The following is a 27,857-nucleotide window of genomic DNA, read 5'->3' on the forward strand; positions in this document are numbered from 1 at the left end:
GAAAACAAATGAAACAGGGAAAGTGTATGTGTAATGCTCTATCTGCTTCTGTTTTGGGTTGTGTCTCTCAGTGCCTTTTATTCAACAAGGTAGAACAAAAGGAGGGAGCATCTGTTTCTGAATATAATGAAATGTTGTATTTCTGTAGCTTTTTTTTTTTTTTTTTTACAGCTCGTTGGCATCTCGGTGAAATGTCCTCTCCCCCACACTGTATATAACACTTGAATTATTTTCTCAAATGGTTTTAACCTGTTTATGTGAGTTTGCATGATCCCTGCATCTAGATCTAGCAGTTCTTTTTGCTTTTGATGTTTTTTACTTTAGTGTAGGTGATACTAGAATTCAGTTAATTTTCTGATTTTAATTCATAAAATCCTTTGGAAGTGAGACCATCTAACATACGTGTGTGTGTGTGTGTGTGTGTGTGTGTGTGTGTATACATTTAAAAAATGTCCTTATAAAAAAAATTAAAAAAAATGTCCTTATAGTTTGCAGAAGGGAAACTTCTGCAAACACCTCTAGCAACTTGGCAATGCACTTAGATTTTTCGGTATGCCAAATTTCAAAAGCAAAGGGGAGGTGACCAAATTTTGCTTTTTTTTTTTCCATCTGCCATCTCCATAGAGAGGTTAGAGCCTTCATAGAGCCTCATATCAACTGCAAAGCAAAAAGAGCTACAGAAGGATTAGTGTTAACATATTTACATTAAAAGAAAATACACAGCATTTTTCTTTTTCTTGGCAGTTAGATTCATTACTTGCAGCAATTTCTAACTTTACAGACTAAACATTGCTAATTGGAAAATGGATGGTTTGAGTCTAAGATGGTGACTCACGATACAACTTTCCAATTTGGGGTAATTGTTGGTAAGTAGATGGCAGATTACTGCTGACTAGCACTCATTTTGTCTTTGAGGAAAGAATGAAAGTTAATATACATATTTCACACTTCACTGAAACAAAACACTTATCCTGCCATAGATAGAGCAATCAGACAGAGATATTTGCCATGCTTGTTTGTTACAACTGGGTATATTAGAGGTTTTCTTTTTTTGACGAATGAAGAAAACATTAGCAGTATATTACATGTCTTCAGCTGTGAAATGGGGATCGTAAAAACACCTTTTCCTTAGATGAATAACAGTAAGGGTTGGACAGACACACACATGAAGGGCTCCACACTGTGCCTGGCACCCAGCAACTGGTCAGGAAATTATTGCCTGTCATCATCACTGTTAGTCATTCCTATTAAATGGAATAGCTTCTTTAGTTATATAATGTTGAGCTTCAGATTTTACGACTTCATGACAAACACCAATAATTAATTAATAATTAATTAATTCAAATTAATTTATAAGCCCTGTTTTGGCTACCCATTTATGCTTTCTATGTTAGAATATATTTTGTGATGATGAAAACTCCCGTTTTTAAAAATTCCATAACCTTTTATAGTGGCTTACAGTATTTTTTTTTCTTACAGTATTTTTTAATTATCCTACAAATTCATGTTATTATTTCCTTATTTTAGGTCAAATATTTTCTTTTGTTTTAGCCTTTGTGCAGTTAGAGATAGATGAGTTGTCATGATACACTTGATACAATTAGAAACAGCCTGGATTTAAGGATTTAAGGATTGAATACTTCCTCACTTGATCTGTTCTCTTGAATTTGAAGGATAAACTATTTCCTAAGGTTTGATTTTTGCTGCTGTGGTTGTTTATTGTTTGTTTGAAGATAAACTAACCCCCCCCCCCCCCATTTTAAGTAATCTCTACAAACAACATGGGGCTTGAACTCACAACCCTCAGATCAAGAGTCCCACAATCTGAGGTACCTGGGTGGCTCAGTTGGTTGAATGTTTGACTCTTGGTTTCAGCTCAGATCGTGATCTCAGAGTCCTGAGACTGAGGCTTTCAAAGGGTTCTGTGCCTAGCAGGGAGTTTGCTTGAGATTCTCTCCCTCTGCTCCTCTCCCGCCACATGCATACTTTCTTTCGCTCATATAAGTAAACAAATCTTTTTTTAAAAAGAGTCTTATGCTCTACCAACTGAACCAGCCAAGTACCCCAATAAACTTACCTTTTTAAACCATAAGGATATTATCCAATAAATTTTGCTCCCATTTGCTTCTGCACCTGGTAATGAAGGAAATTAGTATAACGTCTCAAAACACCAGCTCTCACCCAGAAGATAACTGCTTCAGTCACATAATCTGGCCAATTGTTACTAGTTTCCCTAGTTTACTAATAGGCAGATTAATAGTTATTCTCCTTTTTAATTAGTAGATGGGTCAGCTATTTATAGTTCCACGTCCAATTTTATAACAATTATATAAAATCATTTTATGTAAGTGTGACAATGAAACGTTTCCTTCTTACTAAGTGATGAGTTCCTGGAGGTGAGGAGGTGGGCATAAGATCTGGGTCCTGCTGTTACACACCTGAGCTGGTGAGTGCCTGGCACACAGTAGGTGTTCAATAAATGCCTGCAGATGACTTCATGTATCTCCTGGGAACCTCCGACTTGACACATCTGAAACTGAACTAATGCTTCTTCCTTCCAGAAGGGGAGGGTGTCTGTGCTTCCCATCTTAGTGATGCGCACACCATCCACCCAATGAGCCTATGCCAGGGAGCACTCCTCTTTATTGTTTCCACATTCAGTCCCCAAGTTCTATTCATTTTAAGTCCTAAAAGCCTCTCAGATTTGCTCACTTCCTCCCTGCAAGGTCTGCGTTATCCCCCAGCAAAGTTCACGTACTTTGCAATGGTGTATAAAACCCTTTGTGATATGCCCCTGTCTCTTTCATGGCTGAATTAATTTGAGCTCCCTAAAATGTGTAAGACTCTCCTTCTCCTCTGGTTCCCTCTGCAAGGAATATTCACCTTTCTCTTCCTGTATCTCCTTTGGCGACCTCTTTTGCAAATATGTTGCTATTTGTTTTTCCCTTGTATTCTTTCTTCTTCTCCATAATACCAGGTTGATTTTCTCTCACACCGACCTCTAAACAGCTTTATGCCTTTTCCTCTACATTTATGAAGAAACCTCTGTAAGATAGCTGGTTTTCTGTTGAGCGGATGGGGAAACTGAAGCACTAAATATAAGAAATGTATATCATGAGTATTATGTTGTTTGCATGGTGCCCAGGATGGAGCAGGCGTTCACTGCATGTTGAATGATTCAGGGAATGAATCTCAGTTTGAGCTTGAGGTGCCTCTCTCTTGAGTCAATGGAGCTTCTGTTTCACTGTTTACCCTCTGGGACAAATGAGGCCAGATCTGAGCCCTCTTCTTCCAGAAGGGAAATATGCCTGGTGAGAGAATCTGGAAGCCTGTATTGCTCTGAGTTGTTTGGGTAGATTCCTTTAATGTTGAAGGGCATGGATGAGAAGGGCTTTTGTTTGTGGTGGCAATTAATGATGATTTGCACATTTTTGTAATTTACAAAATGGTGACCACCCTGCACAACACAAGAAATACCTCTCTCGGACCATGAAATCTGGTGACCCATCTATTTAAACACATGGCTTGTTATGCATGGTTCAACCCTAGTGACAAATGGTACCCAATGTTGTACTGAAAAGAATTCTGTTTGGGTCATTTTCATGCTTCTCTAATTTGGATTTTTTTTTCTTGTAGGTTTTTCTTCCGAAAAAATGGTTGCTTCTTTGAACTCATGCCTGAGCTTTATCTGTTTCTCATTATGCCTCTGGAGCAGGACAGCATCAGCACTGAATCTTGAAGACCCTAATGTGTGTAGCCACTGGGAAAGGTAATTGTTTTGAAAGTAGTCTGGGAAATAATTTCTGATAATTTTTTTAATATACTGTCATTATCAGTGTGATATGCAAAATTAGGATTTGAGAAGAGATTATGAAATTACTTTTATGAAAAACCAGTCATTATTTTAAGAAATTGGCAAGATTCACCTTGATGTTACAGAATATCAGGTGAAAAAAAAACCTTGATCTGTTGATTGTAACACAGGACCAATTGTATAGCTAAGGGAAAATATCACAGCTCAATTAAGATGATCCCCCAAATATCTTCTCCCTGTTTTCAGTCTATTTGCAATAATCTGAGGGAGCTGGCCTTATGCATGGGAGCCAGTGGGTGAAAGATAGTAGAGAATGATGTCCTGAAGGGTGGCAATTAGTGTACCAAATAGTTGGAACATATGTGGCCTGAAAAGGGAGATATGATTTCTGGAGGAACTGACAAGGCTGCGTGGAAATAGTATCATCTGAGATGTTCTCAAAGACCTGAATGAGATGAGCAGAGAGCAGTGATTGGGTGAGTCCAAGGAATGAAGGTGGCTCGAAATCAGTGCCACACACAGCCCACTGAGACTCTTGAGCAACCAAACTAGAGTCAGTGGAGTCCTGCAGGAGGAGGACTAGACTGAAGAGATGACATCAAAGCAGATGTGTGTAGATTAGAGCAATTGCAGTAGGAGATGTGGAGGAAGTACAACACCATAGGTCATTGTCAGAGATCTTAGGGTACTTTTTGGAACACAAAAATAGTACAAACCATCTAGTGCTATTGCAGTCCAGTCAAATGTAGTCTATATCACTCTCCTGTTCTTCTTGGATTTCTAAGAAAGCATCTTTATCTGAATGTCACATTGCAAATGTAAGTTTTCTAGAGAAAAGGTGGCACCCGTCTAGTATGCTCACACCCTCAAGAGTAGTAGGTATTTTTGATAGCTGTAGGTGCAGTTTCATCAAACTCTCGGTCTCTTCCTGTGTCATCCTCAGGGCCATGAGTAGCACACTGCAGAGATCACATTCTAGTCATCGTTGTCAGCACAGGTAAAAATGAACATGGTTCAGAGCTTTTCAAGCATCACAGCTATGTTCTTGTGGGGGCACACTGGTCCATCACTCACATCATTATTTTTCAGTGAGGGCCTCCTCATGTCTATGAGCAGTATTACAGTCAGGTTCACAAAAACATATTTCCCTGGTCAGTCCATGGAGTTATGTATCACTATGAAACATTAAGCTGTAGAGGAAATATGTGTATGTAATCAAGTTCTATGTATTTGTGGCATGAACTATATTATATAGAATTGAAGTGGGAGGACCTCCTACTAATGATCTTTATAATTGTCACAGCACCTGCCATAAACATTTCACCTACAAAGTGCATAATAAATATCCATTAAGGCAATAAAAATGAATCAGAGAATACAAGAATGAGAACATATCACTTTTAAAAAAGGGAGGCCATTGGCCTTTGAACCTGCGGGAGGGGGAAAGCTTTGGAAAATAAGGAAAAAATCAAATCTGTAAAATGCTGGGAGATAATAATCACACATCTTGGTAATCCATTGATTGTAGAATGTGAGGGAGGCAGAGAAGGTGAGGTTTAGAGCCTGCTCTGTTAAAGAGTGGAGGGGTCATTGCACATATGAAAAGTGAAAGGAAGAGAGTTGATGTGAGAAAGAAGAGATTAGAATGGTTTTGCCATGTTGTGTTCCTAAGATCGGTTTGAGATATGGGCCCGATAGTGTGTGGGAGTACAGAATTGGGAGTCTCCAGCATGATGAGATGTGAACAAGTCAACTCTCTGGGGAGAAAAGCTATGAAGAGAAAAGAAGCAAGACTTCAAGTAATCTAGCTCCCATTCGCACATGTACATTTTGTCCTGATTCCTTCCTCATTATTTGACGAAACCTGACAACGCATAATTGCATGTTTTATTCGCTATCAATAATTCCCATGGTTTAAAACACTGCCTTGCTTGGAGCTTTTGCTCCATAAATAACTGTTGATTGAGTAGGCTCACCTTCTGACATGAAATAAAGTGGCTAAATATGGATATCAGTGGGTGAATGGGGAGGGGGCCAGAGAGACAGGCAAGGGGCACGTTAGTCTCTAAACCTAATACAATTCTACTGTGCAGAAGTGATTAGAGTAACCTCTAAAAATACTTCCTAATGAGGAGGGAAAATGAGGGTGAAGAGTAGAGAAATGATGGAGATTTTTTTTTCTCCTGACTATTTTTTCTATTGCCTTCTAGAAAGAAGGATTGACAACCATAATCTTCTTCCTGATAAATTTCCTGTTCTAATACTAGATAATGATTCATTGAAGAAAGGTAAAAGAAAATGCAATGGTTGTGACAAGAATGGAGAAAGGAGTATAAATTAAAATGATCAAATAGGGGGCAGGTGACACAGTCTGTATTTTTGAAAGCTGAAATAGGCCTTGAATTGAAATAGAGAAAGATGAGTATCAAGGACAATTTTCTTGGTAGTAGGACTGAGTAGGGCTCATTGGAGGCTTGCCTTATCTAGACCCCACCTGTACCGAATGGACTCGACTCAGCTGAAGCCTTGCTTCTCACAGTACGGTCTGTGGGACTGTGACGTGAGCCCTGCCTGGGAGCCTATCAGAAATGTGGGCCTGCTGAATCATTTCTTTTCTTTTCTTTTCCTTTTTTTTTTTTTTTAAAGATTTTATTTATTTATTCATGAGAGACACAGAGAGAGAGGCAGAGACAGGCAGAGGGAAAAGCAGGCTCCCTGCAGGGAGCTCGGTGTAGGATTCGATCCCAGGACCCCAAGATCACGACCTGAGCCAAAGGCAGATGCTCAATCACTGAGCCACCCAGGTGCCCCTGAATCATTTATTTTCAAATACAAGTAGACTTCATTTTAATGCAGCAATTGTAGTTCTTAGAAGTTGTACATAAAATGAAATTCAGGAAAATTAAATCATTTAAAATACACAAGGGGTGCTTGTTATTAAAGGAATCCCACACAGCCACTTTTAGGAAACTGATAATTCCATGAATTATCTATTCCTTCTTCATATTCCCTTTCCTTGGTCTGTGAGTTTAAGTGTTTGCATCCCTTGGGGTTTCTGCTAAAGAAGACATAAATGAAGGGAAGCCATTCTTTGTCCATCCCTTGGGGGTGGAACGCAGAAGTGGTAGTAATTGAAGCAGCAATTCTGAAGTGAGCAGAGATAAGAAATGATGATTATTACCATATCTGATTAAAGTAACAAGATAATTTTGGCAGATAGAATGTAATTAACCACTTTGGAATGTGTCCAAGTGATGATGGCTTTCCCCTTGCCACCCTTTCTCCTCCGCCAGCCCATTCTTTGACCTTAAATTAAATCTTTCTGGGGTGTCTCCCCAGATGATATTTAATAGTTTAAAGTTCTGGTGATGATGTGTTTCCAGTGTATTTGAGAAGATTAAACACACAAGCAGGAGGTGAAGAGTTATGCCTCTATGGGGTGAAAATGATGTAGAATTGAGATCAGATTCCCTTTATACCACAGTTTGGCATTCATTGTCTCCTTTAGAAGCTTTAGATGTTCTAATGACATTGGAGAGATGGCATTGGACAAGAAGGTGTCTGGGGGCCCTGGTGTTAGTGCTGACTCTAGACTGGCCTCCAACACAGGGAGCTCAGTGTTGCTCATTCATGATGATAACAGAGTTGAACTAGACAGTCAAGAAGGTTCCTTCCTGGGGCACCTGGGTGGCTCAGTGGTTGAGCATCTGCTTTCAGCTTAGGTCATAATCCTGGGGTCCTGGAATGGAGTTCCACATCAGGTTCCCTGCGGGGAACCTGGTTCTCCCTCAGACTATGTCTTTGCCTCTCTCTCTCTCTCTCTCTCTCTCTCTCTCTGTCTCTCATGAATAAATAGATGAATTTTTTTTTTAAAGTTTCTTTCCTGCTCTGACTTTAGAGCAGCTGCTGATGAGCATGGTGGTATGGACTATTAGCAGAGGCACCAATTAAGTTCAAACAGCAGCCCAGAAGCTGTGCTAAAGACCCAGAGAAGGCTTGCCGGTTCCCATGAAGGGAACTTCATGATGCAAGCACATAGCTTCTACAGAATGGCCCCGAGAAGAATGACAAGTTAATTGTTCAACCATAGATGGGTATTGAGCAAATAAGGTATAGTCAGTTACGGAGTATTTGGCAGTCATAATTTGAAGAATATTTACTATTATTAACATACTTATGATATATTCAAGTTTATTTTTTATTTTAAAGATTTTATTTATTTATTTAACAGAGAGAGAGAAAAAGAGAGAGAGCACATGAGCAGCAGAGGGAGAGGGAGAAGCAGGCTCCCAGCTGAGCAGGGAGCCCAATGAGGGTCTCAATCCTGGGACCCCAGGATTATAACCTGAACCAAAGGCAGAGGCTCAACCGACTGAGCCACCCAGGCACCTGATATATTCAAATTTAAAAGTAATTTTCAAAATTATTGTGCATAGTGTGATTATAATCATATAAAAGCCAAAAATACTAAGCTAAAACGTAAAGCTAAAAACCCCTAGGGACTGTAAAAATGTCATCAAAATGCTTTTGGTGGTTCGGTAAGAATTAGAGAATTCTCTTCTTCAAACATTGTTTTCCAAATCTTGTAGTGTGATTAGAATACATTAAAAATAGGGAGCAAAAAAAGAGCAAGATTGTATGGAAAAGAAAAAGAATGTATAGAAACCAACAGAAAGGGAATTTGGTGTGAAAAGGCTTAGAGCCCTTGTCCCATAGACTTAACCAGAGCCTATTTCCATCAACATGCAAAGTAATTTGTTTTGGTCACTTCTGAACTGAATTTGAGCCTCTGAATAATTTTAATTAAAAGAGTCAAGGTGGAAGAGAAATACTCAAAGCAGAGTAAATTTTGTCCTCCTGTTTTCCCCCAAACTGTATGTATTTCTCAGCTCAGACCATATTGTGTTATTTATAGTATTAAGTTCTGGCCCCTCTTGAGAGCTCTCTGGGGGCAGGAGTTACAGAGAAGATGTTCAATTGGAATGTTGAGATGTTGAATTGGAATCCTAAATGGTTTGATTACCCTTTTCTAGAGAAGAGCTTTTTTTCTATCCTAAAACCCAGAGAAGCATCCTGCAAATGTGTGCTGTTGGTGAATGGCAAGTGGCAAGAGAGCAAATTCATCTACTTCAGCATTTCTTCTCATTTAAGCATTCTTCCAGACTGCTAGAAATTGGTGAAAATATTTCTCATGTTTGCCTGTGGAATCTGTTCTCCCATCCACATCAAATGGGATATGTTTGGCCAGGATCCATTTGTTGATTATCATTTCTGCTCTCCAAGGCATATAAACCTTAACCATCATCATATGGCTTTTGCAGTTTTATGGGAATAATGCATTAAGTTTAGTTCCAACAAACCAACTTAGTTCAGTTAAATTAGTGCTGTAGAGTTTGGTAGAATATTTTTGTCACCCAATTGGCATTGATTTAGAGTGGTTTCTTCTTTACTCCTCTAGCACATGTGGACAATAGCTGTATTTTGCTCCTGGGTAATACAAGGCTGCACCTATATGCAGAGGACATTCATTTGCTTTGCTCTCCACTGAACATGGAGTAAAGAAATAACCTCAAAGTTTGGTTATTTACAAGCAGCTTGAATAGGCAGGAAAAAAAAAATGGCGAGGAAGTCATAGAATTTACACTAACCTGAACCTCAGGACAGTGTTAGAGGTCAGAAGACATTAATAGCTTACTGTGATATTTTATTACAAGAACCTTTATATTTTTACAGAGGTCTCTTTTCCCCTCTAGGAGTTATATCACAGATGTAATATCAAATGTATCAAATGTATCAAAGAGCATACATTTGCATATTGTATGCTCATCTGAACCTGTTTTTGCAGGTAGCCTCAGGTGGCATATAGTAGAGAAGGAAATAGTCCCCTAAAATGTATGTTAGAAATTCAGAATGCCAAATAGGAAGCAATCTTCAAGACCATCTACAATCCTCTGGTTTTAAAATGTGATACTCGAAACCCAGGGAAGCAAGGTTATCTGCTGATGGCTGTCTTTTTTTCTCAATGTCAGATCAGGGTAACCCTATCTTGCGCTAGTCCAGTGATCTTTTCAGTAGGGCCTATTGCATCTTCCTAAGATTTGTAGAAGATCCCTAAATTTACCTAGAAATCAAGTTGCAATGACCCAAAGAATGAAATACACAAAAGTGTGAGCAGTAGGATTATTTTATGGATTTCCTATCGAAGCCCAACTGCATAATAGCTAATAGAGGCTACTTGGAGAAAGAAATCCCACTGTTGGGGAGCCCAGCACCACAAAACTTTTCAAATGAGAAGGTTCTACCCTATATGTAACCTGAATTCTTCATGCTGAAGTTTCAGCCTCATTCCTTCTGTAGCTTCTCTAGTCAATAGTTCCTAATAATGAAGTTGGTCTATTGATTTGCTGCAAGTGAGTCCATAATTGTGGCCCTTTTCATTTGCTGGTGTGAATTAAAGATTTTAGTGAAAATCTTTGAGACTGTTGAAGAGAAGAGGATTAACTTGTTTGGCCAAGAAGATTCTCCAGGTTTTCCTGTAGTCAAGAACCCTAAGCTCTTGAGCATGTAATGGGCTGCTTTAAAATGAAGAATTATGACATTGAACATTGAATGCTCTTTATGTTTTATGGATGCTTTCCACCTACATTCTCAGACCCTTAGGATTGCATGTTTTTACTTTCACAAGAAGCTGTTAGAGAAAATGTATTGGAAACCATGCTAAGAGCTGTGGATATATATATTTCAGGCTAATTGTTTCAGGGGTATGTTTAGAACCTGGTTTAGAGACTTTGTAATTTTTATTTAGAGGTTATATATATATGTATATATATTCTCCCAGTGCCTGAGAAGTAGGGCAGGCACACAGGAAACCAAATTAATTCAAGTTCCAACCTGAGAAATATGTTCTTTCTGATTTTCCAGAATCAGTACCAAAATGTACTCTTATCCATATTCACATTGTCTCTGTGCTTATTATTTGCATGCAGACTTAGATTGAAAACTTTTTGTGAAAGGTCTGGGTTAACCCTGGACATGTGGGATGAGGGGATGGAATTAAATACAGAAAAATATATGGTGGGATGCCTGGGCAGCTCAGTGGTTGAACCTATGTCTTTGGATCAGGTCATGAATCTGGGGTCGTGGAATTTTGTCCAGCCTTGGGCTCCCTGCAGGAGTCTCTGCCTCTCTCTCTCTCTGTGTCTCTGCCTCTCTCTCTCTCTGTCTCTGCCTCTCTCTATGTCTATGTCTCTGCCTCTCTCTCTCTCTGTGTCTCATGAATAAATAAATAAAATCTTTAAAAAAAAGAAAAGAAAAATATATGGTAATCATGTTTGTAAATTTGGGATTATCAGTTTATGGTGAATAGTAAAAAGAATTCTTTTATGAAATTTAGAGCATGAACTCTTATCTTTTAAATGTATTATTAATATTGGCCCTTTTGACATTCTAGGTCAAATAAAAACCTGCAAACACATAGAGATTCTCTATTAAAAGTCAACATGAAGTTACAAAAGGAGAGAATTTAGCCTGATTTTTTTATGTGAACAGTATATCATGAATGTGAGAATGCAAAATATTGATTCCTTATCCTTCTTCTTTTTCAGCTACTCAGTGACTGTGCAAGAGTCATACCCACATCCTTTCGATCAAATCTACTACACCAGCTGCACTGATATTCTGAACTGGTTTAAATGTACACGGCACAGGTAATTGAAGATCAGATATATTTATGAGTTTGGGTAGCTGTGAAGTACTTTAATGCAGAGACATTAAATATTTGAGAAGATGTATCCATTCATCTAGTGAATAGCTATCGAATGCTTGCTATTTCTCTTAGCCGTGTTCTGAACCATAGGAGATACAGAAAAGCAAAATGACTGTTTGTACCCTCGAGGAGTATACAGAGAAAATGCCTACTGGTTTCCATCATTTGGTTAGCAAGAATTTGTGCAGCTTTTGTATGGTGCTTAAATGGAGGAGACACTCTTGAGTATGGACATCACTAGGTATCAAGAGACTCATATTCCAGCATATGTTTCTACTTAAATACCTGACTCAATTTAGACTGAATTTTTTTGTTTTTTTAGACAAAGAGAGAGAGAGAGTGCACACATGTGCATGGGGGGTAGAGGGTGGGGATGACAGAGGGCAAGGGGAGACGTAGAGAGAGAATCTTAAGGAAGCTTCATGCCCTGTGCAGAGCCTGACTTGGAGCTCAATCCCATGACCCTGAGATCATGACCTGAGCTGAAATCAAGAGTTCAATGCTTAACCGACTGAGCCACCTGGGTGCTCCTAGGCTAACTTAAATTTGACCTCCACTGGGGAATCCCTGGGTGGCTCAGTGGTTTAGTGCCTGCCCTTGGCCCAGGGTGTGATCCTGGAGTCCTGGGATCAAGTCCCACATCAGGCTCCCTGCATGGAGCCTGCTTCTCCCTCTGTTCTCTGCCTCTCTGTGTGTGTGTGTGTGTGTGTGTGTGTGTGTGTGTGTGTGTCTCATGAATAAATAAATAAAATCTTTAAAAAAATTTTTTGACCTCAAATTAAGCCAAGTATATTTTTCTGCAAATGTGAAAACAGGAAAAGAAAAACATTCAAATATTAGTGTTAATAGGGAAGGGAACCATGATACCTTATTTTTATTTGTAAAAATACTGTAGTTTGAGTTATGAGTTTAATGTGATGCTTGTTGATTTATGCTGCACTAAATATTATACTCAAAGTTATTTCATCAGACAGGTTTTTCTTGTCCACTCTATCTAAGCAAGTACTCCCTTCCTATCACACTCTCTTCTGTTACTCAGGCCTTATTTTTCATCACACTATATAATCATTATCAGTCAATATAAGACATATTTATTCATTTAATGTGTATCTGTACTTAAATTCTATAGGTCTGTCTTCCCCAGTAGAATATCAGTTCCTTGAGGGCAGGGCTTCATATCATTTTTCTTACTGTGAGCTATTTCCCCAGTGCCTAGAACAGTGCCTGGAATATAGTAAGTGCTCAGTAAACATGTGTTGTATAAATAAATTAGTGAATGAATGAAGCTTCAGTTAAATAAGAGTTATTTGTCTATAACCTATGTTATAGTGGGATGAGACTGCATTGTTATAGATTTTTCAAGGAATTCTCTGAATTCTTCTTATAAAACATATGTAAGTGAATGATAATTAGATAGTATCATATCTGAAATTAATTGATACTTTTCCCAGGTATCTCAAGATAAGTGAACTAGGAAAGTCATAAAACTTCTGATCCCTTCAAATTAAGTATAGGTTAGCTAAAATGGGCTATTTTAATATATTCTTAGCAAATTGATAAAAGTTAGCATATTATTGGTCAAGACCTATAATCCATGTTCTTTCTTAACTATTTTAGAGTACTTTGCTTTTCATACCTTTATTATTTACTAGCTCTTTTGTATCACAATATAAATGTTTTATTTCTAATAGAATTGCTGGTCAAAAGAAGTAACAATGTGATTTTTCCTTCCATGTAGAATCAGTTATCGGACTGCCTATCGACATGGGGAGAAAACTATGTATAGGCGCAAATCCCAGTGTTGTCCTGGATTTTATGAAAGCAGGGAAATGTGTGTCCGTAAGTAAACCTTTATCCCTTTGAACATTGCTTGTATTTACCAGTGCTGGTTTGCGTGTGTGAATGGCAGCTGAGATGGAAGCCCAGGAGATGGGGCAGCGTGGACCATTCTCTTTTACTCTTGGATGCTGCTTTCCTGGTCTGTGGAATGAGGGGAACATTGCTCTGTCCCTCTGACCTATCAAAAATGTCCAAATGAATGTCACTTGAGGAGGAAACAGATGTTATAGAAGGATGATTCAAGGCCGGATATAGCAGTGTTAATCACAGTTTTTGCAATAAATGTCTCTTTGGAAATTGGTCAAGGAGTCACTAGACTTAGGTCACAGAGACATGACTTTTCGTAGCAGCTGACTGGAGTCCCATGTCAGCTTCTGAGAGGCTCGTGTGTTCTTTTCTGGTGCAGAGAATGATGAGGCTTACAAAAAGTAGAGGAGCTTTCGCACTAAGAAATGACTCTAAGTCTGGGTCACAAAGTAGACCTTGTTTGTCATTTTTTGTCTCCCCTCCCCATCTCACCGATTCATCCTGAAATGTCTCAAGGGAAATTTAGTATTTTATGATAGACTTCAGAAAATCCTGGAATATCATGTGTGATGAAGTTTGCAATTGAAGTTTCTTACTCCTGTGTTTAGGAAGTAGAGAGATCATTAAAAGGGGTTGTATTCAGATATTTTGGCTCTATACACAGCTAGAGAGGCACCAATGCTTTCTGAGCTGAGACCCTGGTGTTGAGTAGTATCAAGAGAGACAAGATTCTGCTCTAAACTGAAGGCATTAGGAATGATTGGACATATCGTGGCTTAAATATCCGCCAGGCTGGGTGATAACACTGGGTGACCTCTGATAAGCCCTTTTTACCTCTCTGAGGCTCCTTTGAGCTCAAGTGGAGTGAGGACCTAAGTGAATATATGTGTCATCTTCCTTTCAGTGACTGAATTCTATTCTATTTTCTTTCTTTCTTTCTTTCTTTCTTTCTTTCTTTCTTTCTTTCTTTCTTTCTTTCTTCCTTCTTTCTTTTCTTTCTTTCTTTCTTTCTTTCTTTCTTTCTTTCTTTCTTTCTTTCTTTCTTTCTTCCTTCCTTCCTTCCTTCCTTCCTTCCTTCCTTCCTTCCTTCCTTCCTTCCTTTCTTTCTTTCTTTCTTTCTTTCTTTCTTTCTTTCCTTTCTTTCTAAGATTTATTTATTTGAGAGAGGGGGAGAGAGACAGACAGAACAGGAGCAGAGAGAGACAGAGGGAGAGATTCCTCAAGCAGCCTCCCTCCTGAGCATGGAACCCAATGCAGGGCTTGACTTGGGGCTACATTCCAGGAACCTGAGATCATGACTCGAGCCAAAATCAAGAGTCACCCACTTAACTGACAGAGCCACTCAGCACCCTGGATTCTATTCTTTATGACAGTAGGGGAAGTTCCTCAACTTTGATTTAGAAACAGGGCTATATGTGATAATAAATGTTCTTTGAAAAAATAATTAGGAACTGTAACATAAGAAAAGAAGAGAAGAGAAAAGAAAAAGAAAAATATATCATGAATATCTTTCCCATTCAGTAAATGTACTTTTGTGATATATTGCAAATGTCGGTATGTTATTGCATTATAGATATTTAACAGATTTGAACTGTTGAATATTTACATGATTTCCATGTTTTACCTATTATGAACTGCTCTAGAATATATCATTGTGATTAAATCTTTGTTCATACCCTTAATTGATATTCCTAGAAGTAAAATTGCTGGGTCAGAGGTAGACACATATTTTTTCAGATGTTTGGTGTGTTTCCAGTTTATGCTCCCACCTGCAGTATATGAGAATGCTTTTTTGCTTGTACCCAGTGCCAACTTTCCCTTTGCTAATTTTTTTCTTAATATGCATGTCTTTGATTAATAAGGATGCCGAACAAGAAAAATTACATGTTTATAATCAAACATCTTGGAGAATAATCATGAACTGATGATCTCTGTGGCCCAGGCTGATGAGAATTTTCCAAGGAAAGCACTGAGTGCACACAGGAGAAGAGTGAGGGTGGACCTTGGATGTCTGGGCTGGCCACTTCCCAGAGAGGCTTCAGGGTGACATTATCTTGGTGCCCATTGCTAGGGCTCAAACTTACAAGAATGATCATCAGTACAATAAGGAAGTGGTTCTACCTCCGTTCATTTCTATTGCCCATATGACAGAAATCATATATAAAGTCAGGATGCTATTTCATTAAGTGAGACAGCCTGCAGAAATGCTTGGGCTATATTTTGGTCATACCTTCTTTCCTGGGAGACCTGAACATGGGAAGCTAGACTTTACTGGCAAGCTGGTGTGAGGAGCATGGATCCAAGTGGGGTTAGTTGGTATTTAGTGCTTCACTGTCCCAGCCTTCCAGAACCCAACGCCTCTGTCATTTCATTCAGTGCTGTGGCCCATCTCAGGATGCTGGGCAATTCCACGACCCCATCATGCCTGAATATTATGATGGTAAAAGTAACCTGGCCTTAATCTCACACTGGATAGGTGGCAAGACATCCTTCTGACTGCTTGGAGGGCTATCGCTAGCATTTGCCTCTAAAATTCTTCTAAGCATTCACGTCTGACCAACTGCCCCTGGAGACTGAAACATTTTTTTCTTTAGATATGTTAATATATTTAATCAGCTCACTGTCTGGTCTCAGAGGCCTGGATAGTCTCTTTACAGGTATTTTGCATCTCTCCACTCGGATGTCTTGATTTCATAGCTTTACCCCAGAGGACAGTCAAGCTCCCTTACTTCCTTGTTCTTGGAGATGCCTCCAAGCAATCTTTTCTACCCTCAACAGCTGGCACCAGTGAGGCACTCTTGTGGATAGAGAAGGAAGAGAGAACACATGATTCTTGGTTCTGCTTTTATAATCTTTTTTCAATTAGGTTTTGCTGCTAGACACATAGTATTGTCACCCTTGTTAACTGTTTCCAGTTACCAGAAGGAATTGAAACACACGAATTGGTTATAATTTTAGTTTAATTTTTGGTAGGGCATTTTCCTAGAAGGCAGAAATGGGTGATTTTATGCAAATACTTAACCTGTATTTGAACAAAAGATTCCTTCAGGAGCTGGAGTAGCTCTCTGGAGAGTAAAGCTCCATCCTCCCATTTCCACCTACCCTGCCTCATCCTGCCAATGATGATGCATTTCTTCTAGACTCAGACTGTGTAGAAACTGCTGGTCTGCAGAGCACACTTTGAGTGACCAGGTTCTATGTCCAGAAGACAGATTATGTCATCAGGCAGGAAGAACCAAAATAGAAAAAATAGGGAATGGCATTAGAGTCCGGGTGGGTGGGGGCGGGGGAAGAGAATGGTTGGAAAATTTTCCATAAGGAAAATATTATTAGGCCTGAAGATATCTATGATTTCTTGATGAAGTTTTCACCTCTTCCTAAAAATGATTAAACTTTTACGTTTGTTTATCTTTCAGGGTTACTGTTCTTGCCTAATCTTTTGTTTAATTGCATTTGATTTAGAGAAATTAAAATATTAATGAAAAAATGCCCAGAGAAATGAAATGGATTTAGTATGCATGTGTCTGTTTGTACATTGGTATGTGTATATAGGTTTGTAGTGTGTGTGCATGTGTGTGTCTACATGATTTTTTTATTTATTTAAATTTTCAAAAAATTTGAATATAGTTGACATATGGTGTTGCATTAGTTTCAGGTGTGATTCACATAGTGATTCAACCTCTGTGCATGTTATGCTGTGCTCACCACAAATGTAGCTACCAGCTGCCACCACACAACACTGTTCCAGTACCACTGGCTACATCCCCTAAGCTGTGCCTTTTATTCCCATGACTGATTCATTCTATAACTGGAAGCCTGGCTCTCCCTCTTCTTTTTTTAAAAATTAAGATTGTATTTATTTATTCATGAGACACACAGAGAGAGGCAGAAACATAGGCAGAGGGAGAAGCAGGCTCCCTGCAGGGAGTCCAATGTGGGACTCGATCCCAGGACCCCAGGATCATGACCCGAGCCAAAAGCAGACACTCAACCACTGAGCCACCCAGGGGCCCTCTCCCTCTACCCTTCACTTGTTTGCCTGTCCTTCCACCCCACTTCCCTCTGGCAACCATCACTTTGTTCTGTGTATTTTATAGGTCTGATTTTGGGTTTTTTTGGTTCTTTACTCATTTGTTTTATTTTTTAGATAGCATGCAGGAGTGAAATCAGGTGGGGTTTGTCTTTCTCTGACTTATTTCTCTGAGCATAGTACTCTGTAGGTCTATCCATGTTGTCATAAATGGTAAAATCTCATCCTTTTCTTTGGCTGTATGATATTCCTTTGTGGGTATATGTTTTTACATAAACACATATTTTTTTATCCACTCTTTTTTTTTTAAAGATTTCTTTCTTTTTATGGCTGAGTAATATTCCATTGTGTATATATACCACATTTCCTTTATCCATTTATCCATTGATGGATATTAAGTTGTTTCTCTCACTTGGCTTTTGTAAATAATGCTGCCATGTACTTAGGGGTGTAGATACTTTTATGATGTAGTGGTTTTGTTGCCTTCAGATAAATACCCAGAAGTGGAATTGGCTGTTCTGTTTTTAATTTTGTGAGGAACCTCCATGCTGTTCTTCAAAGTGGCTGTACCAACTTACATTTCCACCAACAGAATACAGGTTTCCCTTTTCTCCATATTCTCACCAACACTTGTTATTTCTTGTCTTTTTGAAAATAGTTGTTTTGACATGTCCATGGTATCTTTTTGTGGTTCTGATTTGTGTTTCTCCGATGATTGTGATGATGACCACATTTTTCATATACCTGCTGGCCATCTGTATGTCTTCTTTGGAAAAATATCCATCCCTTGCCCATTTTTTAATCAGATTTTTTTTCTATCAGATTGTATGGGTTTTTAAAAGTTTACTTGGGATATTAACCCTTATCAGATATATGATTTTCAAATCTTTTATTGGTAGGATGATTTCCTTTGTAGTACATTTTCTTGATGTACTTTTTCTTGATGATTTCCCTTGTAGTACAGAGCTTTTTAGTTTGCTAGAGTCCCACTTATGTATTTTAATTTTGTTGCCTTTGTTTTTGGCATCATATCCATAAACTTATCACTGAGGCTGATGTTAAGAAGTTTATTGCCTATGTTTTCTTCTAGGAGTTTTATGCTTTCAGGCCTTATGTTCAAGTCTTTAATCCATTTTGAGTTTGTTTTTGTGTATGGTGAGAGACAATTGTCTAGTTTCATTCTTTTACATGTGGCTGTCCAGTGTTCCCAATACCATTTATTGAAGAGACTGTTTTTTCCTCAATGTGTATATGTGATTCCTTTGTCATAAATTAATTGATCATGTATGTATGGGTTTATTTCTAAGTTCTCTATTCTGTTCCATGGATCTCTATGTCTGTTTTTATGCCAATACTATACTGATTTGATTACTGTAGTTTGAAATCAGGAAGCATGATGCCTCCAGCTTTGTCCTTATTTCTCAAGATTGCTTTGGCTATTTAGGGTCTTTTGTGGTTTCACACAAATTTCGGGATTGTTTGTTCTATTACATGAAAAATGTTATTGGAATTTTGGTAGAGATTGTGTTGAATCTGTAGCTGGCTTTGGGTTCTATGGACTTTTTAACAATATTAATTTTTCTAATCCATAGCATGGAATATCTGATATATTGAAGTTATTAATATAAAAAGCTAGTGTTTCTTATACTAAATTCAGCTTATAGATGTTTCATTCATCAGTCTAACAAACTCTGATAAACACACTAAAGGGCTTCTAACTAATGTTTTACAAATTTAAACACCATAAAGTTTTTAAAATGGAATTTGTGCTTTTAAAATGAAATAAACACTATAGAGTTTATTGTCTCACACATTTCCATATTGAATTCAAAGTATTCATGAGGCTGAAAGAGTTACCCTCTAAGAAAGCAGTTATGTCATCTCATGTTTTTCTAAATTGAAAAACAATTTTGGTGTGTCTTTTCATTTTGCTGAAGTTTTTAATTAACTAATTAATTAATTAGTCTTTCAATTGTAGTAAAAAATACATAACATTAAATTTACTATCTTCCTAATTTTTAAGTGTACTATTCAGTGGTATTAAATGTAATTACTTTGTTGCACAACAGATCCCTACAACTTTTTCATCTTTTCAAAGTGAAGCTCTGTATCTGTTAAATCTTAATTTCCCCTCTTCCCTTACTCTAGCCCTTAGCCATTACGTTTTAACTTCTTTCTGTTTCTGGGATTTTGACTGCGGTAGAGACTTTATATGAGTAGAATCATATAGTCTTGGTCCTTTTATAACAGACTTATTTCACTTAGTATCATGTTCTTGACCTTTATCTGTGTTGTAGCCTTCACTAGAAATTCTTTTCTTAAGGCTACATCGTAGTCCTTTGTATTGTTTTCTGAAGTTTTTAAAATATCAGGCAACATGGTCCTTGATTATTACCTGGATGGAACATACAGAGTCCATTGTCTATTTTAGATGTTACATTCCATATCCCTGAAATTTAAAACCTATTATGTCCTTGTCCTGTCATTCGAGTTAGGCTAGAACCATCAACCCAGTTAGTGTCTCTATTTGATTGAATTTGACGTATCTTTTAGTCATTAAAATATACAAATGGTTTTTTTTTTTTGCCTAACTTTACTGTGGTAATTGCTACAGTTAGGATTTATTTTCATGTAATTCTTCTATTTTATGAAGCGCATCTCTTGTAAATATTAAAATGATATCTGATTGCATCTTGCAAATCTCATGGTTATGTTTGAATGTGAGATCATAATCTCTAAGGTCATCTTGTTCATGCTCTTCCACCTTGCCTTGATACTGGTCCTGTGTATAGTCTGAAGTTTACAAAAGTGACAGTTGTGTGGCTCTTCCTTCAGGATATTAATTTTTTCTATAAGATCAGCAGTCTCCAGATACTTCCTATCTTCCATTTTCTCAAACACCCCACCCTTTTATTTTATATATATATATATATATATATATATATATATATATATATAATAGTTCCATGTAGTTCCCTATTTTAGAATTTTGATCTTGTTCCTAAAATGAAAATATGCATAACACAAATTGGCCTAAATGTAGTATGTTCCAAGATTATATATTAGCATCTATTTCTCCCTTATTGTTTTGTCTCCCTCCCTGATCCTCTTCCCTTCCTTCCTATCTACCTACCCACCAATTCACCTATCCAATTATTAGATACTTAAATAGTTTAGTGGATGCACTAGCATCATTTTTTATCTCTCTCTGTACATGTGAGTGATTCATAAGATAAATTGGATGGGATCCTGGGACAAAGGGCATGCATGTTGTATTAGTAAGGATCAGGTTCAGCTATGAGTTAAAAGTTTGTTTCTTTCTCACACTGGAGCCTAGAGTTGGGTAATCCGTTAGGACACCCAGGCAATTTCCACCTTTCTGCTCTACCATCTCTAGGGCACAGCCTTCATTTTCATGTACCATTGAAGACTGATACATGAAGACTGATTTCCACATATCAGTCTCAGTCCCAAGCAATGGTTGGAAAGGTGGGAGAAAGAGGCAAATGGCAATGCCAGCTATCTTTTAAAGAAAGTTCTTTTAAATGGAAATGATTAGATTCCATTTCTACTTTGGCCAGAACTTCACTAACCTGCAAGAACATCTTAATTCTGAATGGTCAAGGACTTGGTAAAGATATCTTTTTATGGGAAGGAAATGATGGATTTGAGGAGACAGAAGCCACCTGAGCCGCATTTTAAGACTTTTTGATACCATTGCCGAATTCCTGTTCAGACAGGTCATAACACCTTGCCTGTCCACTAAAACTATGTGAGGGTCCCCACTTGTCCATATCTCTACCAACACTAGACATGACTATTGCTTTCAACCTATTGGGGGGAAATGGTACCTGCCTTAGTTTGCATTCCCTTCATTACTAGTGACAGTGTTCTCTTCAGCAGCCCAAGCTGAAATGTGAATGTGCTCTGTCCATGGAAAGGAGTTGATATCCAGACTCATGATCTCTATGGCACTGCATTCATGGAGTAAATGAGTGTTTGCTGCAGCTCTAAGGGCCTCATCATTATTTACAACGTTAGAATTCCAGGAAGCTGCATTTGGAGTACACAAAACTGGTTTCCAAACATGTACTTGAAACCAAGTTCTTAGCAAGTGATAATCTCTTATAGATTTGGTTTCATGGGACTAGGAAAAGCTCACAGGAAAAGCAGCTGCAGAGTGGGAAGTTGCCACCTCTCCCTCCATAGGAAGGATTCGTTAATCCCAAGACAAAGCTGGCCATGTATTCTCACTCCCATGTCCTAGGTCTCACCTAGGCTGATGGCAGGGAATGCAGATGTAAGCTGGGCCACTTGTGGCAGCATTATAAATGGACCAAGGACATGGCCAGCGATCCCTTCCCCAGGCCATCCCATCCTTTTGCCCCAGATGCTCAATCTTCTGCTGGATGCTGCTGCAAAGGAAGGGGCCATTCTGAGAAATGTTTCCTTTGTGGTAGACTTCACTTTGTCTTCCTATTTTTGCTGAATGGGGAAGGTCAAATGCTAACTTTTACTTAAAGCTGTGATGGGGGGAATTGAAGGCAGTGTGGCTTGTGAGGAAGACCTAGGAAGAGGTTTGGGGACTGGGTCACCCATTCCTTTGCCTTGTAAGCCAGCCCTGATGGTGGAAGATCAGTTCCCATGAATATGCCCTGCCTGTCTTTGGCATTCATTAAGAGAACTCTGGAACTGTAAACAAGAAGCCTTCACTCCCACACACTGAACAGTATATGATTTCCTGTTCTTACTAGAGATGAGTGTGACAATTGATTACCATAGCAGTGAATGAATATTCGCAGCTGATTTTTAACTTGGCCAATTTTATGAAAAACAGAATTGGCTATAGGGAAATAAGGAGCTAGAACAGTGGTTGCTGTTTATATAAAAAAAATAATTGTTGTAAATGCACTTTAGTCTTGTTTGAATGTCATGCTTCAGTAAGCAATGTGTTTTAAACCCAAATTTTGGGTTAAGGTCTTAAAGACATCTGTTGCTCACTTACACAGGACTCTTTTTTTCCAGAAGCCAGATAGGTCACATTGGTGGTACTTTAAGGGGCCACGTCACCCATACATTTACCCCTACTTCTTTTTTTTTTTTCTACTAGAATATTAGGTTATGCTAAGCTGGAATTAGCAAAAAGCTTCTCTTTTGGGAGAGAAGGCACCATCCCTTAGAAGCAGCGACCTGCAACATTGTGTTTAGAAGGATTCTGAAAGGGGGTGCCTGGGTGGCACAGTTGGTAAAGTATCTGACACTTGGTTTCAGCTCAGGTCGTGATCTCAGGATCATGAGATCAAACTCTGCATGGACTCTATGCTCAGCAAGGAATCTGCTTGAGATTTTCTCTCCCTCTGCCCCTCCTTTCACTCTTTCTCTGTCTCTCTAAAACAATAAATAAATCTTTTTTAAAAAAGGGAAAGATAAAAAAAAAAGGGAAAGATTCTGAGGCCATGTTTGTGCTAAAAGAGAGAACAGAGTGACTCATCAATGATGTCCATTATTGTTGTAGGGTGGCTTGAGTGCCTTACATTTGCCATCCCTGTAGTTGACTCTAGTAGGCATCCCATAGCACTTTGGACTTCTTGAGTTAGGGAGATAATGTTGTGCTTCCTGAATCATGCAGCTGGCCATAGCTTCCTGTTATACCTACCTTCCTCATTTAACTGTGAAGCCATATGTACTTGTTTCTACTACTGTCCCCAAGAAAATAAGCTTTCTCTTCGTGAGCTGGAGTATCTGCCAAACTAACTCAAGATTATATTGTCAGCAATTTTATGAAGGGAATTGAAAAAGATACTGAAGAGTCACATTTTTCCTGGTGTCAGCCACAAGAGGGTCTGGCAGGAGGGAGACCACATGGCTGGCACACATTGTCCTAGTGGGCCAGGCTTTGGGGAAGAACTGCGCCGCAGATACTCGTTCCCTCACCTGGAGATTATGGAAGAACACGTGAAATCCTTTAGTCAGGCTTCGTGTGATTTTGGTCTTTCACTGCTGCAAAGTTTTGGGCTCAGATTTTTCAAGATGAGAAGAGCTGGAATATAGGGCAAGATGCCTCATTTGGGCTGTGAAGTTTCTGCCTTTGGCAGAGACCTGTTTCTTGCTGAGCTGGGCATCTCTGGGGAATGTGGGTGGGTGGGTGGGGAAACGGCAGAGTGAGAGTTTAAGGAGAGAGGAACACCTCCCTGAAGCTCAAGGCAATCTGAGCCTTCTGCTCTGGATTTGCTGGCCTCTCACAGGCTCGATGAATAATAAAGTTGTGATCTTGTCAAATATTTCCAAACAACTGTGGCGGGTAGACTCTTAAGCAGATCCTTTTGAGTCCAGATAAAAGTGAGACAATTCTGTTAGGCTATAGCCAAAGAGACCCTGAGCTGACAGCAGTCAGATGGTATGTTCCTAAGTACACCTCCTCATGATGCCCTTTCTGCCACTGGCAGTGGATTTTTTCATGTTTCCATAGGGACCCTGTATTCTGTTGCTATGGCACCCGACTTGGTTCAGAGGAACCTATCGCTAAATACTGGGAAAGGCTCTTTGTCCACATACTTCACCAGCAGAAATTCCAATTTTCCCACACATCTATCGGAACCTAAACTTCAGTTTTCCAGTTTTGGTCTTTGGTCTCAACTAGTAGTAAAGATAGCAAGCCTGATAAATGATGCACGAAGTCTTTGTTGATTTATTGATGGTCAGTGTGTGCTCACTAGTTAGGATTTTGTAAATAGGAACCATGGATTTAATAATAATAGTAATGGTAATAATACACCATGAATTCAAGACAGCCTTAGTCCAAACAGATGGAAATTACGGCTCCTCCCTGTTTTTTATTTTAATTTTATTTATTTATTTATTTATTTATTTATTTATTTATTTACTTACTTACTTACTTACTTATTTACTTACTTACTTACTTAAGAAAGCCTGACTTTAGAGTCCCATGGAGGCAGGGCTAAAGGGAAGCAAGAAAAAAATCCTTCCCTTAGCTCTAGAAAATGAGTTCCTGCAATTTTAGTCTTTGCAGGACAGGAGGAATTCTCAGAAGTCTGACAATTTACGCAGTCTCCTTACAGGGATAGATAATAGTTGATAGAAAAGCTCAGAACTGAGAAGCAATTTTTATGGTACTGTGGTTCAGACCTTTTTACAGCAAAGTAGTTTTAAAATAATGGGAAAAACACATTTTGATTTAAATGATAGGCCACAAAACATTGACCTGGCCCAAGTGATGACAGAACTTGCATTTTTTTAGTCTAGGATGGTAACTGTCAGCACTTTTACAGATAATCCAGTGGTAAACGTAGTACATCCCTCTGGGCCACACACACACAGCTGCTGTTGGAAAGGGAGACATGTACGGGTATAAGCAGGGCTGCATAGACACTGTTCTTCCCTCAAGCTGCAGCAATATCCTGAGTTCCAGAGGTGTTTTTTTTGTTTGTTTTTGTTTTTTTGTTTTTTGTTTTCCTTGATGATTCATTCTAAAATGGTTGAAAGAAATCAGCTAGAACTCCTAGAGAAACACTCCGGAGCAAAGCAATCTTCTTAGTTAGACACCAGAGGACAGCACAGTTTGAAGGTGGGCCTCCCTGGCCACCTAGGCATGTTGGAGGGGCACAGGCTATAGGGACAAGTCTAAAAATATGGCACCGAGACTGATGTTTAAGCCCAAAGACAACTAGGCTGGTCTATGGTACTTAGCATGGAATTGAGGGACAAAAAAAGAAATATGCCACCCGAAAAGGAATATCCCACCTCAAATGAATCTAATTGATCCAAGGAGGAGGGTAGATTTCCAAAAGCTTGGACCCTGGGCATTATCTGTGGTTAAATGATCCTAGTGTGAGCTTCTGAGTACCCATCCTATAGAATTCACTGTTGGGTTATCCAGTAAGATTGGCAAATGCCTTGTGCTTGATCCCCTTTCTTGAAGATTTATGGTAGTCTGATAAAAGCTCTGGAAATGCTTGGAGTAAAGGTGTGTCTCAAACGTATTTGGCTATGGAATTCCACCCCACCCCTACTTTTCTTCCCCCAAGAACGTGATAGAACTAATAGTTTTTAGACTCTACTTATTTGGGAAACAATGCTTAAAGAATTTGGTGTTCTTTCATATAAACTTAGCCTGGTAATTATAAATATTTAACTTTACCAGAGACTCCTTGGATCTTTAATTTCTTGGGTTTTCTTCCCAGCTCCCCATAACTGACATATGACATATGACATGTAAGTTTAAGATATACAATATTATAATTTGACACACTTACATATATTGCAAAATGATTGCAATAGGGTTAGTTAACACTTCCATCATCTTACAGATTTACCATTTCTTGTTTGTGGCAAGAACATTTTATAAAAACATTTAATTATTTATTTATTTGAAAGAGAGAGAGAGAGAGAGAGAGAGAGAGAGAGAGAGAGAGAGAGAGAAACAAGGGGGGAAAAGTCCCAAGCAGACTCTGAGCTAGGCATGGAGCCTAATGTGGGGTTTGCTCATGATCCTGAGATCAAAACGTGAGCAGAAACCAAGAGTTGGTTGCTTAACTGAGCCATCTGAGCACCCCTGTGGTGAGAACAATTAAGAACTACTTTTCTTGGCAAGTTTCTGAATATAATACAGTATAGTATTATTAACTATAGTTGACATTCTGTACAGTAGAGCCCCAGAATTTATTACTGCAAGATTGTGCCCTATGACAGACTTCTCCCCATTTTCTCTATGTTTCCAGCACTGGAACCACCATTGTTTTCTCTGGTTCTATGAGTTTCAGCCTTTTAGGATTCTATGTATAATAATATCATATAGTGTTTCCCCTTCTCTGTCTGACTTATCACTTAGGATAACGGCCTCAGGGCAATCCTTGTCACAGATGGCAGAATTTCCTTCTTTATTATGGATGAATAATATTCCTCTGTATGTATATACCACATTTTCTTTACCCACTCATCAGCCAAAGGACATGTAGGTTGTTTGCTATCTTGGCTACTGTGAATCCTGCTGCAGTGAACCTGGGAGTGCAGATATCTCTTTGAGACCCAATTTCATTTCATTTGGATATGTACCCAGAAATGAGATTGCTGGATCATATGGCAGTTCTATTTTTAATCTTTTGAGAGCTTCCATACTGTTTTCCATAGTGTATCGACTTACACTCCACCAACAGTGAACAAGGGTTCCCTTTTCTCTGCATCCTCACCAATGCTTATCCCTTGTCTTTTTGATGAACCCCATTGTTAATTGGTGTGAGGTAATGTGTGTATATGTTTTTCAGAAAAAATAATCTATTCAGGTTCTCTGCCTATTTTAAAATTGGATTGTTTGGTTTTTGCTATTGGGTTGTATGAGGTTTTATATATTTTGGATATTCACCCCTTATCAGACATAAGATTTGCAAATATTTTCTTTCATTCTGTAGGTTGACTTTTCATTTTATTGACTGTTTCTTATGCTGTGCAGGAGCATTTTAGTTTGACGTAATCCCACTTACTTATTTTTGTTTTCATTGCTTGTGCGTTTTAGCATCCTATCAAAAAAATCATGGCACTTTTATCCTATGCTTTCTTCTAGGAATTTTATGGTTTCAGAATTTATAGTTAAGTCTTTAATCCATTTTGAGTTAACTTTTGTAAGTAGTGTAAGATAGGGGTTCAATTTCATTCTTCTGCATGTGATTATCTAGTTTTCTTAGCACCATTTATTGAAGAGAATATCCTTTTCTCATTGAGTATTCTTGGCTCCCTCAGCAAATATTAGCTGATCATCTATTTCAGTGTATATTTTATGGGCTCTCGATTCTGTTGCAATGGTCTATGTGCCAGTGCCATACTGTTTTAATTATGAGAACTATGTAATATAGTTGGAAATCAGCAAGAATGATGCCTCCAGGTTTGTACTTATTTCTTAAGATGGCATTGGCTATTTGGGGTGTTTTGTGGTTTTATAAAAATTTTGGGATTGCTATTTCTATTTCTGTGAAAAATGCTATTGGAATTCCAATGCTACTGAGAAGCTATAGGGATAGCACTGAATAGACTTTGGGTACTATGGACATTTTAACAGTATTAATCCTTCCAATCCATGAACATGACATCCTTCCATTTATTTGTGTCTTCTTAAATTATTTTCATCCATTTTTATAGCTTTCAGCATACAAAAATTTCACCTCCTTGGTTAAATTTATTCTTAAGTATTTTATTGTTTTTGATGCTATTGTGAATGGAACTGTTTTATTTCTTCCTTTTTCAGATATTTTGTCATTACTGTATAGAATTTAAACTGATTTCAATGTGTTGATTTTGTATCCTGTAAATTTACCAAATTTGTTGATTAGTTTTGTTTTTGGTGGAGTCTTCAGGATTTTCTCTATATAGGA

The 27,857-nt window shown here is 38.4% G+C and overlaps 1 protein-coding gene across 7 annotated transcripts in view; it reads left to right on the forward strand.

Moving 5' to 3' along the window:
• The window catches only part of MEGF10 (multiple EGF like domains 10), a 215,497-nt gene that overhangs the window by 80,569 nt on the left and 107,071 nt on the right, over nt 1–27,857 (forward strand). For all 7 annotated transcript variants that reach the window (XM_035696985.2, XM_035696987.2, XM_035696983.2 and 4 more), the window contains 3 exons: nt 3,637–3,769; nt 11,419–11,520; nt 13,318–13,418. In XM_035696985.2, coding sequence (XP_035552878.1) covers nt 3,637–3,769; nt 11,419–11,520; nt 13,318–13,418 — 336 coding nt within the window. The remainder of the gene's footprint in view (nt 1–3,636; nt 3,770–11,418; nt 11,521–13,317; nt 13,419–27,857) is intronic.

This window comes from Canis lupus, chromosome 11, assembly GCF_003254725.2.
Source record: "Canis lupus dingo isolate Sandy chromosome 11, ASM325472v2, whole genome shotgun sequence".
NCBI classification, from domain to species: Eukaryota; Metazoa; Chordata; class Mammalia; order Carnivora; family Canidae; genus Canis; species Canis lupus.